The following is an 18,824-nucleotide window of genomic DNA, read 5'->3' as shown; positions in this document are numbered from 1 at the left end:
GGAGACGATTTTCATTATCTTTTTTGGGTAGAACCAAGAAGGCCAGGATACTGACAGGAGGAGTGAGAAAGATATGGCTTAAAATAGGAGGATAATTGATCCAACTAGAGCTCAGCAGAAGATTGTCCTGCAAACAGAAAGACAGTGTGCGGCCTGGAATGCTCTCCGTGGAAAGGGAGTGAAAACGGTGTCACTTCAGTGGCATTATCAGCTTGCATAAAGTTCGGACATGTCTTCACAAAACACTTAACGGGGTGACACTTGGTCCCCAGGGCTGCCCTTGGCAGGAACAGAGGCGCGAATGAGATGGGAGCTGGAAGCAGGGCCAGACAAAGGGAACCGGAGAGAAGGCGGGCAGCGAGATGAGTCTCTGCTGTGGCCTTTGTGAACGTCCATCAGAACGCCGCGTTTCTCTGGTTCAGTCTTTCCGGCAGGTTCCCATTATACTCAGAGTAGCAATCACGCTTCTTCCTCCAGGTGAAGAGGCCCCACGTGATCTTGCGCCCACCCAGCCCCTGCTTCGTGTCTTCTGCCCCCACCCCGTGCACATTAGGCTGTGGGCATGGTGCCTCTCTGCCCTGACTTATAACACCCGGCTTCCTAACCTCAGCAGTGCCGCCGTCAGAGCTATCCTGAGCAGTCCTCTACCCACTGGCCACCAGGAGTATCCCCAACCCCTCTGCAGAAGGAAAGCCCAAAAACAACCCAAAATATCTCCAGACATGGCCAAGTGTCCCGTGGGTGGTGAAATAGCCTCTGTTGTAAACCACTGCCCAGCCCGTTTCTCCTTCGGGTTTCAGCACTCACCACTTCCTCTGCTTAGACACCCTCCCTATGTCTGGTTCTTCTTGTCATTCAGGTCTCAGCTTCAATGTCATTTTCTAAAAAGCCTGTCTTGAGGCCTGAACCTTTCTTGAGCACCCAGTAGAAAGCAGCCACTCAGTCACTCTCGACCTTTTTAAAAAACTAAGCAATCTGGCACTTCTGCCCTCGTATGTGTGTGCCTGTGTGTGTGAGAGAGATCCAGCTTTCTCCAGTAGACATCTGCTTCATGAGAGCAAAAAGCCAGTGTGCCCCTGCATCTTTCTATCTCTGTGCCTAGAACACAGCATTGCCTGGCACCCAGTGCAAGCTCCAAGGAATGTCGCTGACTGAGTGAAGGAAGGACATGGCCATAGCCAAGCAGGAATCAGTGAAAGTGCGTGGTGGTCTCGATAATCACCCCCGCACAGAGGAATGGGGAATTCCTAGACACCACCAAAGTTGTGAACACCTTTAGTAAATACAAGCTTGTTTGAGGTGAAGAACAGAGGCTGTGTCAGGGCTTGTAAGAGAAAAACCATGCTTCCAGAAATCACAAAAAAGCTGAGGTCAAAGCTGAAGAGGAAAATGGAGGTCAAGTGCTCTCCATGTTCCCTGCCCAAGAATGAACATGCCTGGATGCCTCCCCCGGCTTCGTGTAGCCGTCTTGTCCTACACCATCTTCGAGTTTCCTCAGACTCCTGTTTGAATGAAGCCATCTGCAGGGCTGGTGAGGCCTTGGATTCATCTCAGTGCAATGCAGGGAGAGTTATGAGGTTCTCCAAAGAGTGTCATCTTTTCTCCTCATGATGGCAGAATCCCCTAGAGGTCTCGACAACTTGAACTTGAAAGAACAGTGAAGGAGGGTAGAATGGAGTGACTTTATCACTCATTATCAGTGCTCCTAATAGATCCATATGGCCCACAGAAGTTCTAATTTAAAATGATAAATCTTTACTAATGGGGCTTCCCAGGTGGTGCTAGTGATAAAGAACTTGCCCCCCAGTGCAGGAGACAATAAGAGATGCAGGTTCGATCCCTGGGTCAGGAAGATCCCCTGGAGGAGGGCATGGCAACCCACTTTGGTATCCTTGCCTGGAGAATCCCATGGACAGAGGAGCCTGCCAGGCTATAGTTCGCAGGGTCGCAAACAGTTGGACATGACTGAAGTTGCTTAGCATGCACATCTTTACTAATAATTCACCTCTTTTAGTGAAATTAGAGAGACCAAAAATTAGAGACTTTTAAAAAGGTGACTTAAAGCCCCGTTCAAAGGTATGCGGAATGAGCCTGAGTTGGATATGGAGGTGGTCTGGCCCCAGAGCTGACTCTGCTGAGCTGCCTGCTGGGCAGGCTCTGCGTTCTCCCTGCTCCTCGTCCTGCCGATTCCAGAGCTGCTTCCTGCATTCAAGTCTTGTTTACGGAGACAGCTCCATTGTCAACCACTACCCAGGGTTCGTTTTCCTTTTTACAAATGCTTTCATGAAAGCTTTAAGCCCAAATTAGTTTGAACTTAAAGATTTTAAAGGCCTTTTGGCTTGCTCGTTTTTCATGTAATGATAATGGTGCCGTATTGAAAGGCCAGCAGCCTCCTACCCTGTCCGTCGCTTTATCAAGGACCTCAGAAACGTGAAGTCTTTCTTTTGTCTGTCTTTGTCACATGACCATAGCAAGTGTTGTTGAAACTATCAATCTCACTTGAAAATAAGTGTTTTGATCATTCTAATCCATCATGAGTGACTAAATCCTTAAGTCAAGTTTTAGATATTTTGGTAAATATGTTAAAGAAGGAGAAGAAGAAAGCTCAGGACGCTCTCCACCTCTCCAGCGTGGACAGAAGTCAACTGAGTCATGGCCAGAGCTCCCCCTTCCCACCTGGGAACCTGGATGGTCCGAAGACATTGCCATTCTCAGCTTCCACTCAGGCCCTGGACTCCAGTACCTCTCCATACAGATCCAGTTTGCTCCACAGAAAAACAGGTCAGTTATACTTATTTATACACACAAACTCTATAATTATAAATCAAAAATAGAGGCTGTCAAATTATACCTCCATATAAAAAATAAACAAACATGTAAATGATTATAATCTTTATTATTATACTAAGCATCCTAAATATTACCGTTTTTAATGTTACCAACATTTCTTGAAGTCTTGAAGTTGTAGTAGAAGCAGCTGCAGCAGCAATAACAGGAAACCCCAAGTAAAGTATGTGCTCAGTTGTTCAGTTGTGTCTGACTCTTTGCAACCCCATGGACTGTAGCCTGCCAGGCTCCCCTGTCCATGGAATTTTCCAGGCAAGAGCACTGAAGTGAGTTGCTATTTCCTTCTCCAGAGCATCTTCTTAACCCAGAGATTGAATCTGCATCTCTTGCATTGGCATGTGGATTCTGTCGCCATTATTTCCACTCTGGAAAAAAAAAATTCATTCTCCATAATGGATTTCAGTGTAGCATCCTTTAGTTTTAAATGTGCGAGGATGAAGGCTCTAACAACTTACCTGTCAGAATTCATTTTTATAATGACCAAATCTCTTAAGTGCCAGTTTCTAAAACTGATGACTAAACTGAAAACACAAAGTGTGGACTGTCCCAGAGGCTGAAATAGAGGGTTCAGGGCAACAACAGAAAAGCCAACTGTAGAGGAGAGAACAGAAAACCTCCTCCAATACAGGAGGGAGAGAAGAATCACCACTAATGTGATGAAACAGGGTTTATTTATAAATCCACAGGAGCTCTCTGCAGCAGACTTATTTTAGGATATGATCACAGTCTGCCTTAAAGGACAATGAGCACACACAGCTTTGTCGGATAATAGGGTTTGTCAGGGTTGGGCCGACTCTGAGGCACCTGCCCCGGGTGTGGTTTTTGGTGAGTGTGTTGGTACTACCACCACAGCGGACTCCCCAGGTGGCGCTCGAGGTAAAGAACCTGCCTGCCAATGCAGGACACGTAGGAGATGCAGGTTCTATCCCTGGGAGAGAAAGAGCCCCTGGAGTAGGAAATGGCAACCCATCCCAGTATTCTTGCTTGAAGAATCCCCATGGACCGAGGAACCTAGCAGGCTACAGTCCACAGGGTCGCAAAGAGTCAGACACCACTGAAGCGACCGAGCATGCAAGCCCCATCACTACAGCAGCCACAGAACCATGCTGGAAGTCCAGGTTGGTTTTATATGTTTCTCTTTCTATTAGACTGGCAGACCATGTGTATAGTTGACCAATGCCTTTCTTGTGAAGACATCTGACATACTTCAGACTCCAAGTATGGAATGTTCTAGAACAAAGGGATAAAGAGCTTCCCTTTTGCAACTTAGGTTGAAATTTTCTGTGTAAACATTTGTTGGGATGAACAACCTGCCATGTGTGGTTTTCTTATGCATCTAGCTTGGAAATAAATAAAGAGTATGGTGCTCATTAAAGAGCACACTTTTTAGTTAATAGAGACAAGACTGAGAAGCCTGGAAGTGTATTTGGTGATGTTATATCCCTTTATCTCTTTATTCATTCCAAATTTCCTTGCTGTGAATATTTCTTAAGCAACAGAGTAGGATAAGTTCAAATCCCAGGAAACAAAGATGCTATTTTTCACCATTGATCATGGTGTCAGTAGACAGGAACAAGCAATCGTTCTCCATATGGCATTTCTGTACTGTCTTATGGGTAACAGCTAGCTGGAAAAAAGGAGGCCCTCTGGACTGGTGAATTCATTAGTTCCGCCATCATTTTTTTTCATTTCTTTATTCAACATACATTTATTGAGTACATGCTTTGTTCTAGTTACTGTGTCAATCATTGTCATATGGCTAAAGCTTACATGGGCTTCCCTGATGGCTCAGAGGGTAAAGAATCTGCCTGCAATGCAGGAGACCCATGTTCAGTCCCTGGGTTGGGAAGATCCCCTGGGGAAGGGAATGGCAACCCATTCCAGTATTCTTGCCTTGGAGAACTCCATGGACAGAGGAGCCTGGTGGGCTACAGTTCATGGGATCGCAAAGAGTTGGACACCACTGAATGACTCAGATACCAAGCTTACATAGTCCTTACATGTATCAGGTACTATACTTAGTTCGCTACCTGAGTGAACTCATCTAATCCTTATTCCGTTAAGTTGTTGTTTTACCCCCATATTACAGACAAGGACATGCATGGCCCAGCAGCCCCTGACCTCAGAGCACTTACAGACTGACAGAGAAGAGAGTCTCGAGCAGTTCATTTCAAAGTACACTCTGTATGGCTGAGAGAGCACACAGCAGGGAGACTCTCCTGCAAGTTAAGACCGGAGGACCCAAAGTGGTCATGAGGGTGGGGCATGGCTGGGAGGAACTCTGCAAGCAGAAGGAATCACTTGAACGGCTTCCACTGCCTCTGTGGTGGAAAGGAGCATTTTATGAAGCAGAAAGGCCAGGAGTGGTGGGCTCTGGGGAGTGAGAGGCTGGGAGGACAGGTTCAGCAGCATGCTGGGCAGACGGACTGGCAGCAGAGGACACAGGACCAGACCACCCTTTAGGGGGCTGTTGTAGTCCAGGAGTCCCAGCCAGAGGATGGGGAGGGGGAGAGAGGTGGCGTATCAGAAACACTCCAGGAGGAGCAGGGCTTGTTGTTGTAAGGGTGGTTACGGGGGGTGATGATTGGTCCCCGGGTCTCTGGGTGGCTGGTGAGGCTCTTCACAGAGGCGGAGAGCAGTGCCTCCCCTGGCCTGGCAACAGCTGGCATTGTTGGCTGCAAGAACATGGCACTGGCCATGAAATGAAAGGTCAGCATCAGTTCCTGAGTTAGAATCGCTTGCTCCTGATGGAAGGAACTCTCTTCCGTGGCCTTTTCCGAAGACGCACACCGTCACGCCTGTGCACTAGTGGCCTCCAGTATCGCTACCCTGCCCCTCGCCATGTGCCAGACCTTCTCTGTTTCTATTTTTTCTCGCCCACACCATCTCCCTTCTCATAATTCTTCTTCCCCGCGCATCCCATAATCTCTCTCCCAACTCATAATTATAGCCAGTTTTTTTCAGTAACTCTTTTATCCCTTGATATTGCTATCAAGACAGACTGTAGTTTTGGTTGGAGGATGAATTAAGTTCACTTGAACATAAAAGCACTGAAAAAATAATGGAAATTGTTTGCAAAGTCCAAGTACAAAGGAGGTAAAGCAGTTTTGGAGAAAAGCCTTAGAGTTGAAAGCGTTTTCAAGTTGTTGTAACTGTCGGATATAGTTCTCGCAATGACTTTAAATAGGACTAGGCTCACAAATGGGTTGATAATGATCTAACCATTTGAAGGAGAGATTAATGGTTTTATTTTTTGGCAAAACTACAATTAGGTTGAAAACTGCTTGATGAATCAGATGCCGCAAAGCAACAGGTAACGGGGTAGTTTGTTGCGATATTTAAAATCCTGGGCCCTGATTGGGCTTTTATTCATGCACTAGTTTATATACGAGAGGCTTGTATAAACTAAAACAAATACAAAAAATTAATAAGCATGTTGTTTAGATGGAAAGTATTACTGCCTTCTGTAGGTGTTGTCAGATTCTATTAGCCATCCCTGTCTTAAAGCAGAAAGCAAGTAAATTTGACCATCTTACACTCTGAGGCTCTTGTGCAACTGTTTCCCCTTTGGCAACCCTCCCCCTTTTCCCATTCATCTGCTACTTTATGCTGAAAACAACTTCTTTCAAACCCCTTGTGTGAAAAGAAAATGAAACCAAATTCATGGTTCACCAGAGAGCACCCCCATCCTTGCATGAGCCGCCCACCAAGACAGAGGGAGGTTGGGGCTTCCAGAGTCTTTTGTTGTTGTTTTGGAGGTTAAATGTCTGTTTCACTTTCACTGGAATAATGAGAGGGGTTGTTCAACTCCACAGTGTACAAAGAGCCATCCATACTGTTCTCTTTAAAATAGAAGGAATATTATAGTTTGGGAGTTTTTGTTGTTGTTTTTTTGTGGGGTATCTTTCTGATTTGGTTCTCCAACTGTTCTTCCAAATAGTCACCTGGAACCAGTCAACATCCCAGAAGCCCCTCAGGACTCACCACTTCCTTTAATGGTCTGAAATGCTAACAAAATCCACTCATCACAGGTGATGTCATTGGCATCTAAAAAAAAAAGTTAGTCGCTCAGTCATGTCCAACTCTTTGAGACCCCATGAACTGTAGCCCGCCAGGCTCCTCTGTCCATGAATTCTCCAAACAAGAATCTTGAAGTGGTTAGCCATTCCCTTCTCCAAGGGATCTTCCTGGCCCAGGGATCTAACACAAGTCTCCTGCACTACAGGTGGGTTCTTTACCATCTGAGACACCAGGGAAGCTCTGGAGACTCCAGACTCTTTTTCTCTTACTCTGGGAGAATTTGTTGAGTCCTTCATATACACAGGAAGGCCCCAGGGTAGTCCTTCATATACACAGGAAGGCCCCAAGGTACCTGTTGAGGGAGGCTGCGGTGATTGTGGGGAGGACTAAGAAATGCTTTTGGGCAACAGGGAAAGAGCAGAGAATAAAGTTAACAAGTGCTATAAGCAGGAAATACAAGAAATGCTACTGCAGGAATTTGAAAGAGAAGGGAAACGTTTCAATAAGTAAATCGGCAAAAACATTACGGAGCAAGTGACTTGGAAATTAGGCCTTTAGAGTTTGGACATTCAATGATGGAGGGAAGAACTTTGTCAACATTCCAGGTTTCAAAATTAATGTAAACAAAGGCTTGAAAACGAAAGCAAGTAAAGTTGCAGGAATATCTGTTTAACTGCTGTCTTGGAGTTTGTTTTTTAAAAAAAAATTCAACTGAGCATATTTAAAAAATCTTACTGTCTTTATTCAACAATTTGTGAGTCAAGCAGCATCCCCAGTCTAGCAGACAGTAAGGAGCTCTGAGGAGCTGTACAAAATGAAAGACTTTTGCAGGCAGACAGGAATGGGAACAAGCAAGTGAAAATACTGGCCAAAGGCAGGTTGGTTATAGCAACCTTCCTTTTGGGCGCAACAGGGGTCTGTCAGGCAATTTTTTTGTTTGTTTATTTACTTGACTGCTCCAGGTCTTAGTTGCAGCACGTGGGATCTTTAGTTACGGCGTGCAAACTCTTGGTTGCGGCATGTGGGATCTAGTTCCCTAACCAGGGATCAAACTCAGGCCTCCTGCATTGGGGGTGCAGAGTCTTAGCCACTGGACTACCAGGGAATTTTGTGTCAGGTAGATTCTTGACTGACTGGTTTAAGACTCCACTTCTGGAGGAGCCAAAACTGTAATTCAGTTAAATCTTCCTTTGGTGACATGGGGTTTAGCATAAATGATTCCATTTGGGACCTGTTGTCTTGTTTTTAGCAAGAGGTACAGGAAGTCAGAATAAATAGGGTAGAAAAATGATTGGGAAATTGTTAGGATGATTGCTTCTGGGAGGGGTAGAGGAATAGATGGGAACTTCTGTTAATATTATATGTTTTCATATTATTTTAATTTCTTACTTTTATTTCTTGAACAAGTAGGCCCATGTTATGAAAACACATAAAACCTCACCAGGGAGTTCCCTGCTTTCAGTTGCAAGGGAACCACCAAAGCAGAGGGGGGCATTGTGTTCTAGGTGGTTTTTCTGGAAGAAATCTTTAGGATGTATTGGAAATGAGGCACCGGGAGACTTGAGTAAACGGTTTGGAAGCTAGCATCATAGTCTGATGAAGGAGTGATGGCAACAGAGAGGAGCTGAAGAACTTGCCACAACAGCCCTTCACGGCATAACGGATAGCTCTGTCCTCCCTCTCCTCAGCTTCCAGAGTTCTCCTGGCGCTGAGGTTGCAGCGAGAGGCACGTGCAGGAGGATGGGGAGTTGGTGCCTCCGGGGGCTGATGCAAACCTTGAGGCAGTTCCTTGAATTTGCTCTCTTCTGGCTCAAAGGGTTGCCCTCCAGAACAAAAGCTACTGTTACGAAGGCTTCATATACCCAGTCCACAAAGTTGAAAAGAAATGTTCAAAGAGAAATTTACGGAGGCAAAATTCATCCACAAAACGATTCTTCCTATTCCAGAGAAGAATCGCAATTAGATTTTCTAAGATCCTTTCCAGCTTGCTTTGTTGTAGACCTCAGGCACAAATACTGACCCCTGGCTTTTCAAATCTCTCGTGATCCATCTCACCCTCTCTTGGAACTGACCACACTCATCTTTGCACTTCCCCATAAATGCAATCAAAGAAAGAGTGAGTTAATGATCATTGCCTTCTCTGTAGCTTTGTGGTCAATCTCATTTCTGCAGGAAGCATTACTGACCAGGTTTACTCCAGGGGCTTCCTAGGTAGCTCAGTGGTAAATAATCTGCCTGGCAATGCAGGAGACCTGGGTTCATTCCCTGGGTCAGGAATATCCCCTGGAGACGGGATTGGCTACCCACTCCAGTATTCTTACCTGGAGAATCCTATGGACAGAGGAGCCTGGTGGGCTACAATCCACGGGGCCACAAGGAGTCGGACACGGCTGAGTGACTAACACTTTCACTCACTTTCACTTTTCACTGTTTCTGAGGAATTAACCTTTGCATCCTTCATATTTGAAGGGTCTATAGATTATATGAATAAATGACAGTCATGAGAGAGAGAACAAATCACTTGCTTTAGCTCCAAAATCAGTGCTCACAACCATTTTCAAATGTCTGTTTAATCTGATAGTCTTTGCAATCCCAATAAGATCTTAAAACTTAAAAAGTGAACAAACAAAAGTCTAAGTGTTTTCTATTGGATATCTACATTGGTTCCGTTTTTTAAAAATTATATAATGCTATAATGAACATGTTTATACACATAGATTTTCCTATAGTTAAGATTATTTCATTAGGGAAGATCCACAGAAAAATCCCTGGCTCAGAGGAATTGGATCTCGATACAACTTGCAAAATTACTGTGCTATGAAGTGCTTATTTCGCCATACCCTCTTCAGCATTGGGAAATAGACATTTTAATTTTTTGTCAACATCATATGTGAAAAGTGGTATCCCTCATTATCATAATTTACATTTCTAGTTTTTTTTAATATTTATTTGACTGCGCTGAATCTTAGTTGAGCCATGCAGGATCTTTTAGTCATGACCTGCAGATCTGGTTCCCTGACCAGGGATCAGGCCCAGGCCCGTTGCATTGGGTGTGTGGAGTCTTGAGTACTGGGCCACTAGAGAAGTCCCTACCTTTCTATTTTAAATAAGGGATAATTTTTTCCCCAAATGTTGGTTAAGAAAAAAAAGGCTAGGTGTTTTCTAAAGGAAAGCAGCAGGGCCCTAGATGGAACTGAGCTTCTGACATTTGGTTGGATTCAGCAGACACCTCAGAGCACCCATGTGCTTTATCTATCTGTCGTTTATCCATCTATCTATCTATCTACCTGTCTTAGAAAGTGAAAGTGAAGTAGCTCAGTCATGTCCGACTCTTTGCAACCCCATGGACTGTAGCCTACCAGGCTCTTCAGTCCATGGGATTTTCCAGGCAAGAATACTGGAGTGGGTTGCTATTTCCTTCTCCAGGGGATCTTCCCAACCCAGGGATTGAACCCAGGTCTCCCACACTGTAGGCGGACACTTTACCATCTGAGCTACCAGGGAAGCCCTAAAAGTCACCTTCTATGAGCCCTTTAGTCATTTTTAATCCAGTGGAAGAGACACATAGGTACATAGAGATGTCTTTCAAGATGATTAATGCTCAGGAAGAGGGTCCAGATCATTGGACTTTCAACCAGCCAGCCATCAATTCCTGACTCTGGGAAAGACAGTGTGGTCAGGAGGGGGAACACAGGTTCCAAATACAAGGAGAGTTCAAACACTAGAGGCATAGAAGAGTCAGAAAGTAGTTTGGTAAAATGGATATTTATTCCTGTGGACATCAGAATGACCTATAAAAATTGATGGGTCGAGTATGCAGGGGAAGACAATGAATGTGCTACTCAAGTGCTTCATGAAATGACTGGGAGAGAGGTCTGCGGATGACAGTGAGGAGAGGGTGGAGAGAGGTCTGCGGATGACAGTGAGGAGAGGGTGGAGGAAGATACAGCCAGGCAGAGTACTGCATTGTTTTTGTGTTGGCTTTCATCAGTATAAATGACTATTATTCTAGAATCACCAAGATAAAGCAGATAAAGTGCAGGCCAACACCCTCCCCCCTTTCCCATCTGGTCACAGGAGACATCATTTTCTGGGATAAAGCTATTTTCCTCAACTTGCCCTGAAGCTTTTAGGGTGAAAGACTGTATTTCTCTTCAGTTATGTCTGTAAGTAGGTTGGGTACTGCCTGCCGAAGCAAATAATCTCTTCAAGTAGGAGGGATATCCTCAAGCCGCCTTTCAAAAGTTTCTGGGAGAAGGTACTCCACTGCCCTAACCAGACACCTATGGGAGACCAGCTGCCCACAGGGACTCACTCGTGTGCAACAGAAAAGTTAGAGAGTGTCCTGGACACAGGAACTCTGTCTTTTGGCTCTAGGGTAAAGGATAAATATGAGGGTTGTGTCAGAACACAAGTAATTTTCATCTTATTAAACATTGCATTCAAAACTTAATTTTTCACTTGATTATTCTGAGTTCAGATTTTGTTTTCCCAAGTACAGGTAGGTTGAGTTTCCTGGGAAACAAAGCTAGACGCATTAGGAAGGGTCCCTGGGCCCACCAGCCTTGGAAGTTGGAGGAAGGATGTCCAGGATTGATAGGGGGAGACGCTGGGCTTTGATGCAACCCCAGCAAAGGCCTCAGCTGCCTGAGGAGGGGCTCTGTTGCTGAGTGGGCCTTTCAGAGTCATCCCCAAGCTGAGGCAGAGGGGCAGGGCCTTTCTACCCTCGAGGTGATCATTGGATATGGGTTGCCCCTGAAAGGAGGTGTGCCTTTAAATGAGGCAGTTTATTTTCAGCTGAGAAAAATCCCCAAATAGGGTTGAAATGTGAGGGCTTTCCACTGAGGTACTCCTGACAACTGGAGAAATAAGTCCTTTGTTCTTGAAGGAGTAGCTGGGTGGGACGTCACAGTATCCACCACAAGTCGTAAGTTTTATAGGATATCTGAAATATAGTCCTTCATTTAGCTGAATTATATAACTTTATAGCCCATGATGTAACTCAACAGCAATATGACCCGTAAAGCTGAAAATAAAGGAATCATATAATCTAATCACTATTTTTAGCATTGTTTCCGTGACACAATGTATTCTGCTTGGGACGCCAAGAACACAGCCCCTTCACTCTGCCAGCCGGGGAATAGAGGTCTGCTCTGTCTCTTTGTCTGTCTTTCTGTCTCTCCCTCTCTCACACACACCAGCACACATGCACACACATGCAGAGTCTTGCCCAGACCTTGGCAATAAAACATTAATCTTCCACCAATTATATATTTATTTACTCCCTAGAACACATGAAATAGTGTGCTGTTTGAGATAATGTGGAGAATATGAGACATTCTACTACAGAGCTCACAGGAAGTATGAAAGATTATCCTTAGCTCCAGGAGTAGTGGCTTCATTCATTAAGTACGTGTTCATTAAATTTATTAAATACATGTGAAAAAGCTGGCTTGAAACTCAACATTCAAAAAACTAAGATCATGGCATGTGGCTTCATCACTTCATGGCAAATGGAAGGGCAAAAAGTGGAAGCAGTGACAGATTTTATTTTCTTGGGCTCCAAAATCACTGTGGATGGTGACTGCAGCCATGAAATTTAAAAGATGCTTGTTTCTTGGAAGGAAAGCTATGACGAACCTAGACAGCACATTAAAAGCAGAGATATCACTTTGCTGACAAAGGTCCGTATAATCAAAGCTATGGTTTTTACAGTAGTCATGTACAGATATGAGAGTTGGACCATAAAGAAGGCTGAGCACCAAAGAGCTGATGCTTTCAAATTTTGGTGCTGGAGAAGACTCTTGAGAGTCCCTGGGACTGCAAAGAGATCAAACCAGTCAATCCTAAAGGAATTCAACCCTGAATATTCAATGGAAGGACTGATGCTGAAGGTGAAGCTCCAGTACTTTGGCCACTTGATGTGAAAAGCTGACTCAGTGGAAAAGACCCTGATGCTGGGAAAGATTGGAAAGCAAAGGGAGAGGGGGCAGCAGAGGATGAGATGGTTAAATAGCATCACAAACTCAATGGGCATGAGTTTGCACAAACTCTAGGACATGGTGAAGAACAGGGAAGCCTGGTGTGCTGCAGTCCATGGGGTCACAAACAGTTGGATATGATTTAGTGACTGACCAGCAGCAACAATACATGCTCATTGAATTGAAGCAGTGAGCCAGACAGTGCTCAGTGTGAGAGATTAGAAGGTGAGTGAGACACAGCGCCTGTTAGAGGGTGTGCAGTCTAACAGAAGAGGGCTCACAGTAGATATGCACATACACTGTCCTGGGACATGGAAGAGGAAGGTCAACTCTTCCTGGGCTGGTTTAGGAAACCGATGTGGAACAGGCGGGACTTGAACAAGGTGTTCAAAGAGTAATCACATTTACATCTGGAAGAATGAATGGGCGCCGGGGGCGGGGTGCAGGGGAAGAAGGACAGAGCATTGAGGACCAGGAACTTTCTCAAGCAAGTGCATAGACGTGTGGAACACGTGGTATGTTTGTGACATTGCAAGCATTTGATTTGGGTGGGTTTTAATATTTGTGTGGATAGGTAGTATTAAGCAAGAAATAAAGGTGGAGAGAGATCAGCTCATGAGAAGCTTAAAAGCCTTGCTTCCAAATTCAGAACTTTATTGTGTTGGCAATGGGGAGCCATAATGGCTTTTTAATATGAGAGTAATGTGGCCAGATTTCTATTAAAGAAAGATCACTGATAGCAGTGTGCTAAGTAAGTTGGAAACTGAGGGGAAAGTAGATAGGATGTGGTAGTAGCCACCGAGGTAGAAAGTTAAAAGGGTTTGAATCAAACCAGCCACAGTGGAGACTGAAAAGATGAGAAAAGTGTTTGCAGTATCTAGAAGGAGAATGGATTTGTGACTGATCAGTGTGGGGGTGAGATGAAAAGTCTAGGATTTCTCCCTGGTTTCTGAGTAGATACGGTGTCATTTAACCAAGGCAGTGAACACATGAAGAGAAACAGGTTTGTAGGGAAAGTTTCTGAGTCAAATTAAGGAACATTGAGATTGGGTCCAAGATGGAAGTGTCTAAGCCAGCACATACCCCGCTAGTGCTCAAGGTGAGGGGTTAATTAGAGATATGGATCTGTGGTTGACCTTTAGCCATGGAAGTGGAGAAGGTCACACAATGAGACGGGTAGTAAAGGACCAAAAGTAGAAAACTTAGGAGCCCCAGTATTGGTGGCATAGACGGAGGCAGAAGAGCCAGAAAGGGCGAACTTGGCAGGCAAGACAGTCAGGAGAGAGGGAGACCTCAAAAGCCAGGCTAGAGACAGAGTTCTAAGGGGAATGGATGTGACTGACTGTACTGGATATTACAGTGTGGTCAAGTGAGATGAGAACTACAGAGTCCACTGGAGTGGATGCACAGTGAGCAGTGACCTTTGCCAAAGCCATTTCAAAGAATGAGGAGGCAGAAAGCTCCCAGCACCAGATTGAAGAGCAGGAGGTGAGGAAGTGAGATGGAAGCGGTCACACAGGTCATTGCAGGTTAAGGAATTTTGAGGCTAGGGTTGTTAAGTGGAGTTTCTCTGTGGGTGTTGAAGTCATTCCGGATATTGGCAGGAAATGGGGCAGAAAGGAAAACTGTGAGCCAGGAGTTTAAGTCAGCTTGGGTTAGCTGGCTGGTTTGTCTACTATTGGTCCTATCTATCTATATATGTGTGTGTGTGTGTGTAGCCTTAAGTTACAGCATCATAGACAGTGGGTAGCAGAACCAAATAATACAGATTTCAAAGGAGGAAAATATTTGGCTTTGGTGTTTAAAAAAAATTTTTTTAAACCACTAATTTTGAAATGGTATCAAGGAGTCAGAAGAAGGCCAGCTCTGCCTCTGGCCCTTCTGGTGTCCACACTGCAGGAGAATGAAAGTCCTCCACTGGAGAGAGCTCCAGAGCAGGCAGTGTCCTTGTGAGGAGAGTCCGATTTCAGTGATTAGAAAGAGCCACAGGGGTGCTTCGTGAAGATGTCAAGGGCGAGAGAGAGTTTAGTTAACAGTGGAACGTGGGGTCTGGAGAGCAGCTTAGGACAGATTCTCTGGGACCCCCACGGTGGAATGAGGGGTGGGCGGGTGAGCAGAGGTAGAGCGAGGGAGTCAGGGATCATGAGTGAGGTGACAACTGCCTGGAGTGCCTTGCATTTTGTGGGCAAGCGAAGATGGCAGGGATAAAAGTCGTGGTCAGACCGATTATCCTTGAGGCCACGGGTAGCAGATTCAGTCTCTTATCGGTTCTTCTGAGAATTCTCTTTGAAACAAACTCTCCTTGGATGAATGTGTTGGAATGAGGGTGGGGAGAAAGATCAGCTGGCTTCTAGAATGTTCCACCCCCAGGGAAACCCCAGCCTCTGCGGAGGCTGGGACACAGATACAGCATGGAAAAACGTGGGGGAGGAGTTGAGAGTTCCCCCTGGGGTAGAGTTGCCCCCACCTCGAGGGAAGCAGTAGGTATGGCCCTACAGGCTCATCTCTGGGTAGAATCCTGCTGGGTTCTAGCAGCAGCAACCCTCCTAGGGAGAGGGCACCGGCCTAGAGGCTGCTGTTGCATCAGTGGTAGTGGTTTTGTGGGTTTGTAGATATGGGTTTTTCCTAAGTCAGATATTGATACATTTGCTGTTGTATTTCCTGAAGTGTAAGCTCCTATGTCTTCACTGTTCAGAGGCCTCTGGAGAGCCCCCTCTGGAGGTAACACAGAAACACAAACGCAAGAGAAACAGAAGGGACTCAAGGAGCTTCTTTCTCTGGTCTGTGTGACTTGGGCCGGGCTCAGCACTGAGAATCCTTAAGTCCTCCAGTCTGACAGTTTTAACTCTGTTAGTTCCCCGTGGCCATAACAGGATCAGACTTCCTCGCGATGAGAAACAATAATCACACGAAGCTGCAGTGTCTGCTTCACCCCGGAGCTCAAGAACTCCATCAGCACTTCCTTTCTCAAAACTGATGTTCCGGGATTTATACCAACAAAGATAAAAATGGTTTCTGTCAGTGCGTTTGGTAGGGAATGTATTTTTGCAAACATGATAGATGAACCCTGAATTTGTTTGGTGCATACGACGTGATCTGTATAAAACATCCCTCAGTTGCTCTGACAGCCAGGCCAGAATTTAGCACTCTGCTGCTACTACTACAGTGAGGTTCAGCTAGGTTTCCCGTGTATGATTATGTCCCTCATATTTAATGTATTCAGTGGATGTTGAGTCGGATGTGGGTGTGACAGAAAGGCCACCTCGGAAGCAACAACCTTTCTGCACTGCACACGTGTGATGTTTGTTTTTTGACTAGAATCCTAGACATTGTTTGAAAAGCGCTTCGTCACCTTCTGGGCTTCCCTGGTGGTTCAGATGGTAAAGAATCTGCCTGCAATGCAGGAGACCTGGGTTCAATCCCTGGTTGGGAAGATCCCGTGGAGAAGGGAATGGCAACCCACTCCAGTATTCTTGCCTGGAGAATTCCATGGACAGAGGAGCCTGGTAGGCTACCGTCCATGGGTTGCACAGAGTGGGACACAGCTCAGCAACTTAACACTTTTTCACACCTGTCACCTGTTTCTCTGCCTCTTATCATCCGTCCTCCAGAAATCTTAGTTCAGCAGCACTTCTTCACCCCTTCTTGCTGCATTTCAGGCTGATCTGTCTCCCCATCCTCTTATTATGCTGCACTGGTTAATGCTGTGCCTCCATGAATCTGTTAAATTCTATGCTTTTGGTTTTCTCCTTCATTTTGGTGAACAGAAATTTCCTGGCGCTCCTATAGCCATCTCTTTCCTGTATGTCTTGAGCCTCATAAAGAGGTGTATTGTGTTCAGCACCTTCTACAAATGATAGAAGAAGGTTGTGTACCTTCTGGCTGGGATGACAGAAGTAAAATAGAGGATGATCGGTTACATTTGAGTTTTATATAAACAACAGATTTTGTTTTCAGTATAAGTAGGTCCCGTTCAATATTTGGGACATACTTATACTAAAAGTTATGCATTATTTATCTGAATTCAGGTTTAACAGGGAAATCCTGCATTTTATCTGACAATATTACCCATGGCCCTTTCCTTTGTCATGATGTTTCCTTGGTGTCAGGAATCACAGGTAGCCTTAAAAGAACTGCCCCAGGAGGGGAATAGGGAGGTCTCTGTGGGCTCATTAGGACGGCTGCAGGGCTGGTTTTATATTGGCGGTGGGGGGGGGGTGGTGGGGGCGGTGGGGGCAGTGCGGGAGGAGATGGAGCTGATCTTCATGTCATATGAGCACCATATACTGCAGCTTTCTGTACTTCTTCCTCATCTACTTCCTCCCAGGCTGGTGGAATTTCCAGCTTCTGAATCTAGGAGGAGGACAGAGGTGCTATAGTACATAGTATTTCTCAAACTTTTGCCTCAAATGCTTGCTTATCCACATCTCACCGGATGTTCGTGCTCCATAGAACATTGTTTGGAGTATTATTACCCATGAACATCTTTTGCTGCCTGTTGACTTCATCTGATAGTAGTGTATTCAGCTATTTATTCTTCAGATCTGTGGTCAGTGGCCACAACTAGCTCGCGGCATGGCTGCTCTCACGGCACCGTGGCCATATCTTGTTTTGACTGAGTTTCTAGAGCCGAGCCATCTGTATGTGGTTATTTTCAGAAATACATTGTGTAACCACTACATTCATGAATAATGTGACCTGCTCCACTGGAAGTTTTTCAGGTGCCCAGAAAGAACCTGAACCTAGTTTCCTCAAGCTGACAAGCCGAGACAGAACTATTATATATGCTGCTCTCTTCCCCTGAGACACTCTTACTTCACCAACCGTACAATCAGAAGAACTTCTCTATCCAGTCTTAAAAGATTCCAGAGCTTGTTCATAACGTCGTATGCCTTTGCCAAGTTGACAGATAACAACAAAAAGATAATAACACGTAACTCTGTAGTGTTCCCGTCTTCACTGCATGATGAGAATACTCAAGGCCACCCTGAGTTTTCTCCAACTGTGCTATTGAGATGTATTTAAAGATCTCTCTGCTTAGGACTTTAATTTCTTTAGAAGCTCAACATTTACCATTTGGATGGTTTGAGTGACATTTTGCAGCATATAAGTGACTTCACTCACAAGAGTTTAATGGGTTTAGACAGTGGTACTTCCAAGAAGTACCATGTAGCCACTAGCTCACCCTTCAGGCCTCATCTCCAAACAGCAATCTAACTGAGGTGTGAGCACCACCCAGGCTTTTTCTGGTATCTTTTTCTTTCAGTAGAAATTCATGTTAGTGATCACAAGGTAATGCCTGGAATATTCCTTTTATAAGACTGTAGCATAATATTTCATATTTCAAGAACTATGTTGCTTAATCATTCTCCTATATTACTGTAAAACTCAGTGAGATATGTAACCTCAGTATTTTATAATCCACGGGTATGACATGAGAAAGAAAAATTGAGGATTTTTTTTATCCGTTAGCCTGCAATGCTCATCACTTAAATCAGATGACACTGAGGAGTGACTGTAAATCACGTCCATCAGTCCCAGTTGTGCAAATGTATGTGTGCACACATACTTTCATGCACGCACACAGAAGACATTCACACAGAATGGACAGTACACACGCAATACGCAGTGTGCGAGCACACTGCACACGTGCGTGCATGCTGACTCTCCTCTTTGGGGCTTTTCTAGTCTATCCTGTTTTAGTTTTCTTTGTCTTTACTAAATTAAACAAACGTCCTGCCATACTTGCTGGCCCAGAACTATCTAAATGGTTGATTTACTGACTCATAGGTTAAATTTCCATTTTTTTCCATTCCATTAAGTCTTGCAGCTACTGGGTCTCTATCTGCTAGCATTTCTCTTGCCCTTTATAATCTCAATGAATTCCTTTGACCCATTTTATTCTGTAAACACAAGCAGGACCAGAACAGCATTTTGTATGTATGAGATAATGGAAAAGTGATGTTCTGCCTAATG

At 44.9% G+C, this 18,824-nt stretch overlaps 1 protein-coding gene across 5 annotated transcripts in view; it reads left to right on the top strand.

Moving 5' to 3' along the window:
• KIF6 (kinesin family member 6) overlaps positions 1–18,824 on the top strand; it is a 422,151-nt gene that overhangs the window by 225,228 nt on the left and 178,099 nt on the right. For all 5 annotated transcript variants that reach the window (XM_061398076.1, XM_061398073.1, XM_061398075.1 and 2 more), the window contains exon 13: positions 2,566–2,781. In XM_061398076.1, the coding sequence (XP_061254060.1) occupies positions 2,566–2,781 (216 nt within the window). The remainder of the gene's footprint in view (positions 1–2,565; positions 2,782–18,824) is intronic.

The sequence above is a fragment of the Bos javanicus genome, chromosome 23 (genome assembly GCF_032452875.1).
Source record: "Bos javanicus breed banteng chromosome 23, ARS-OSU_banteng_1.0, whole genome shotgun sequence".
In the NCBI taxonomy this organism is placed as follows: domain Eukaryota; kingdom Metazoa; phylum Chordata; class Mammalia; order Artiodactyla; family Bovidae; genus Bos; species Bos javanicus.
The sequence above is the reverse complement of the archived record's forward strand: the minus strand, read 5'-3'. Positions and strand labels throughout refer to the sequence as shown.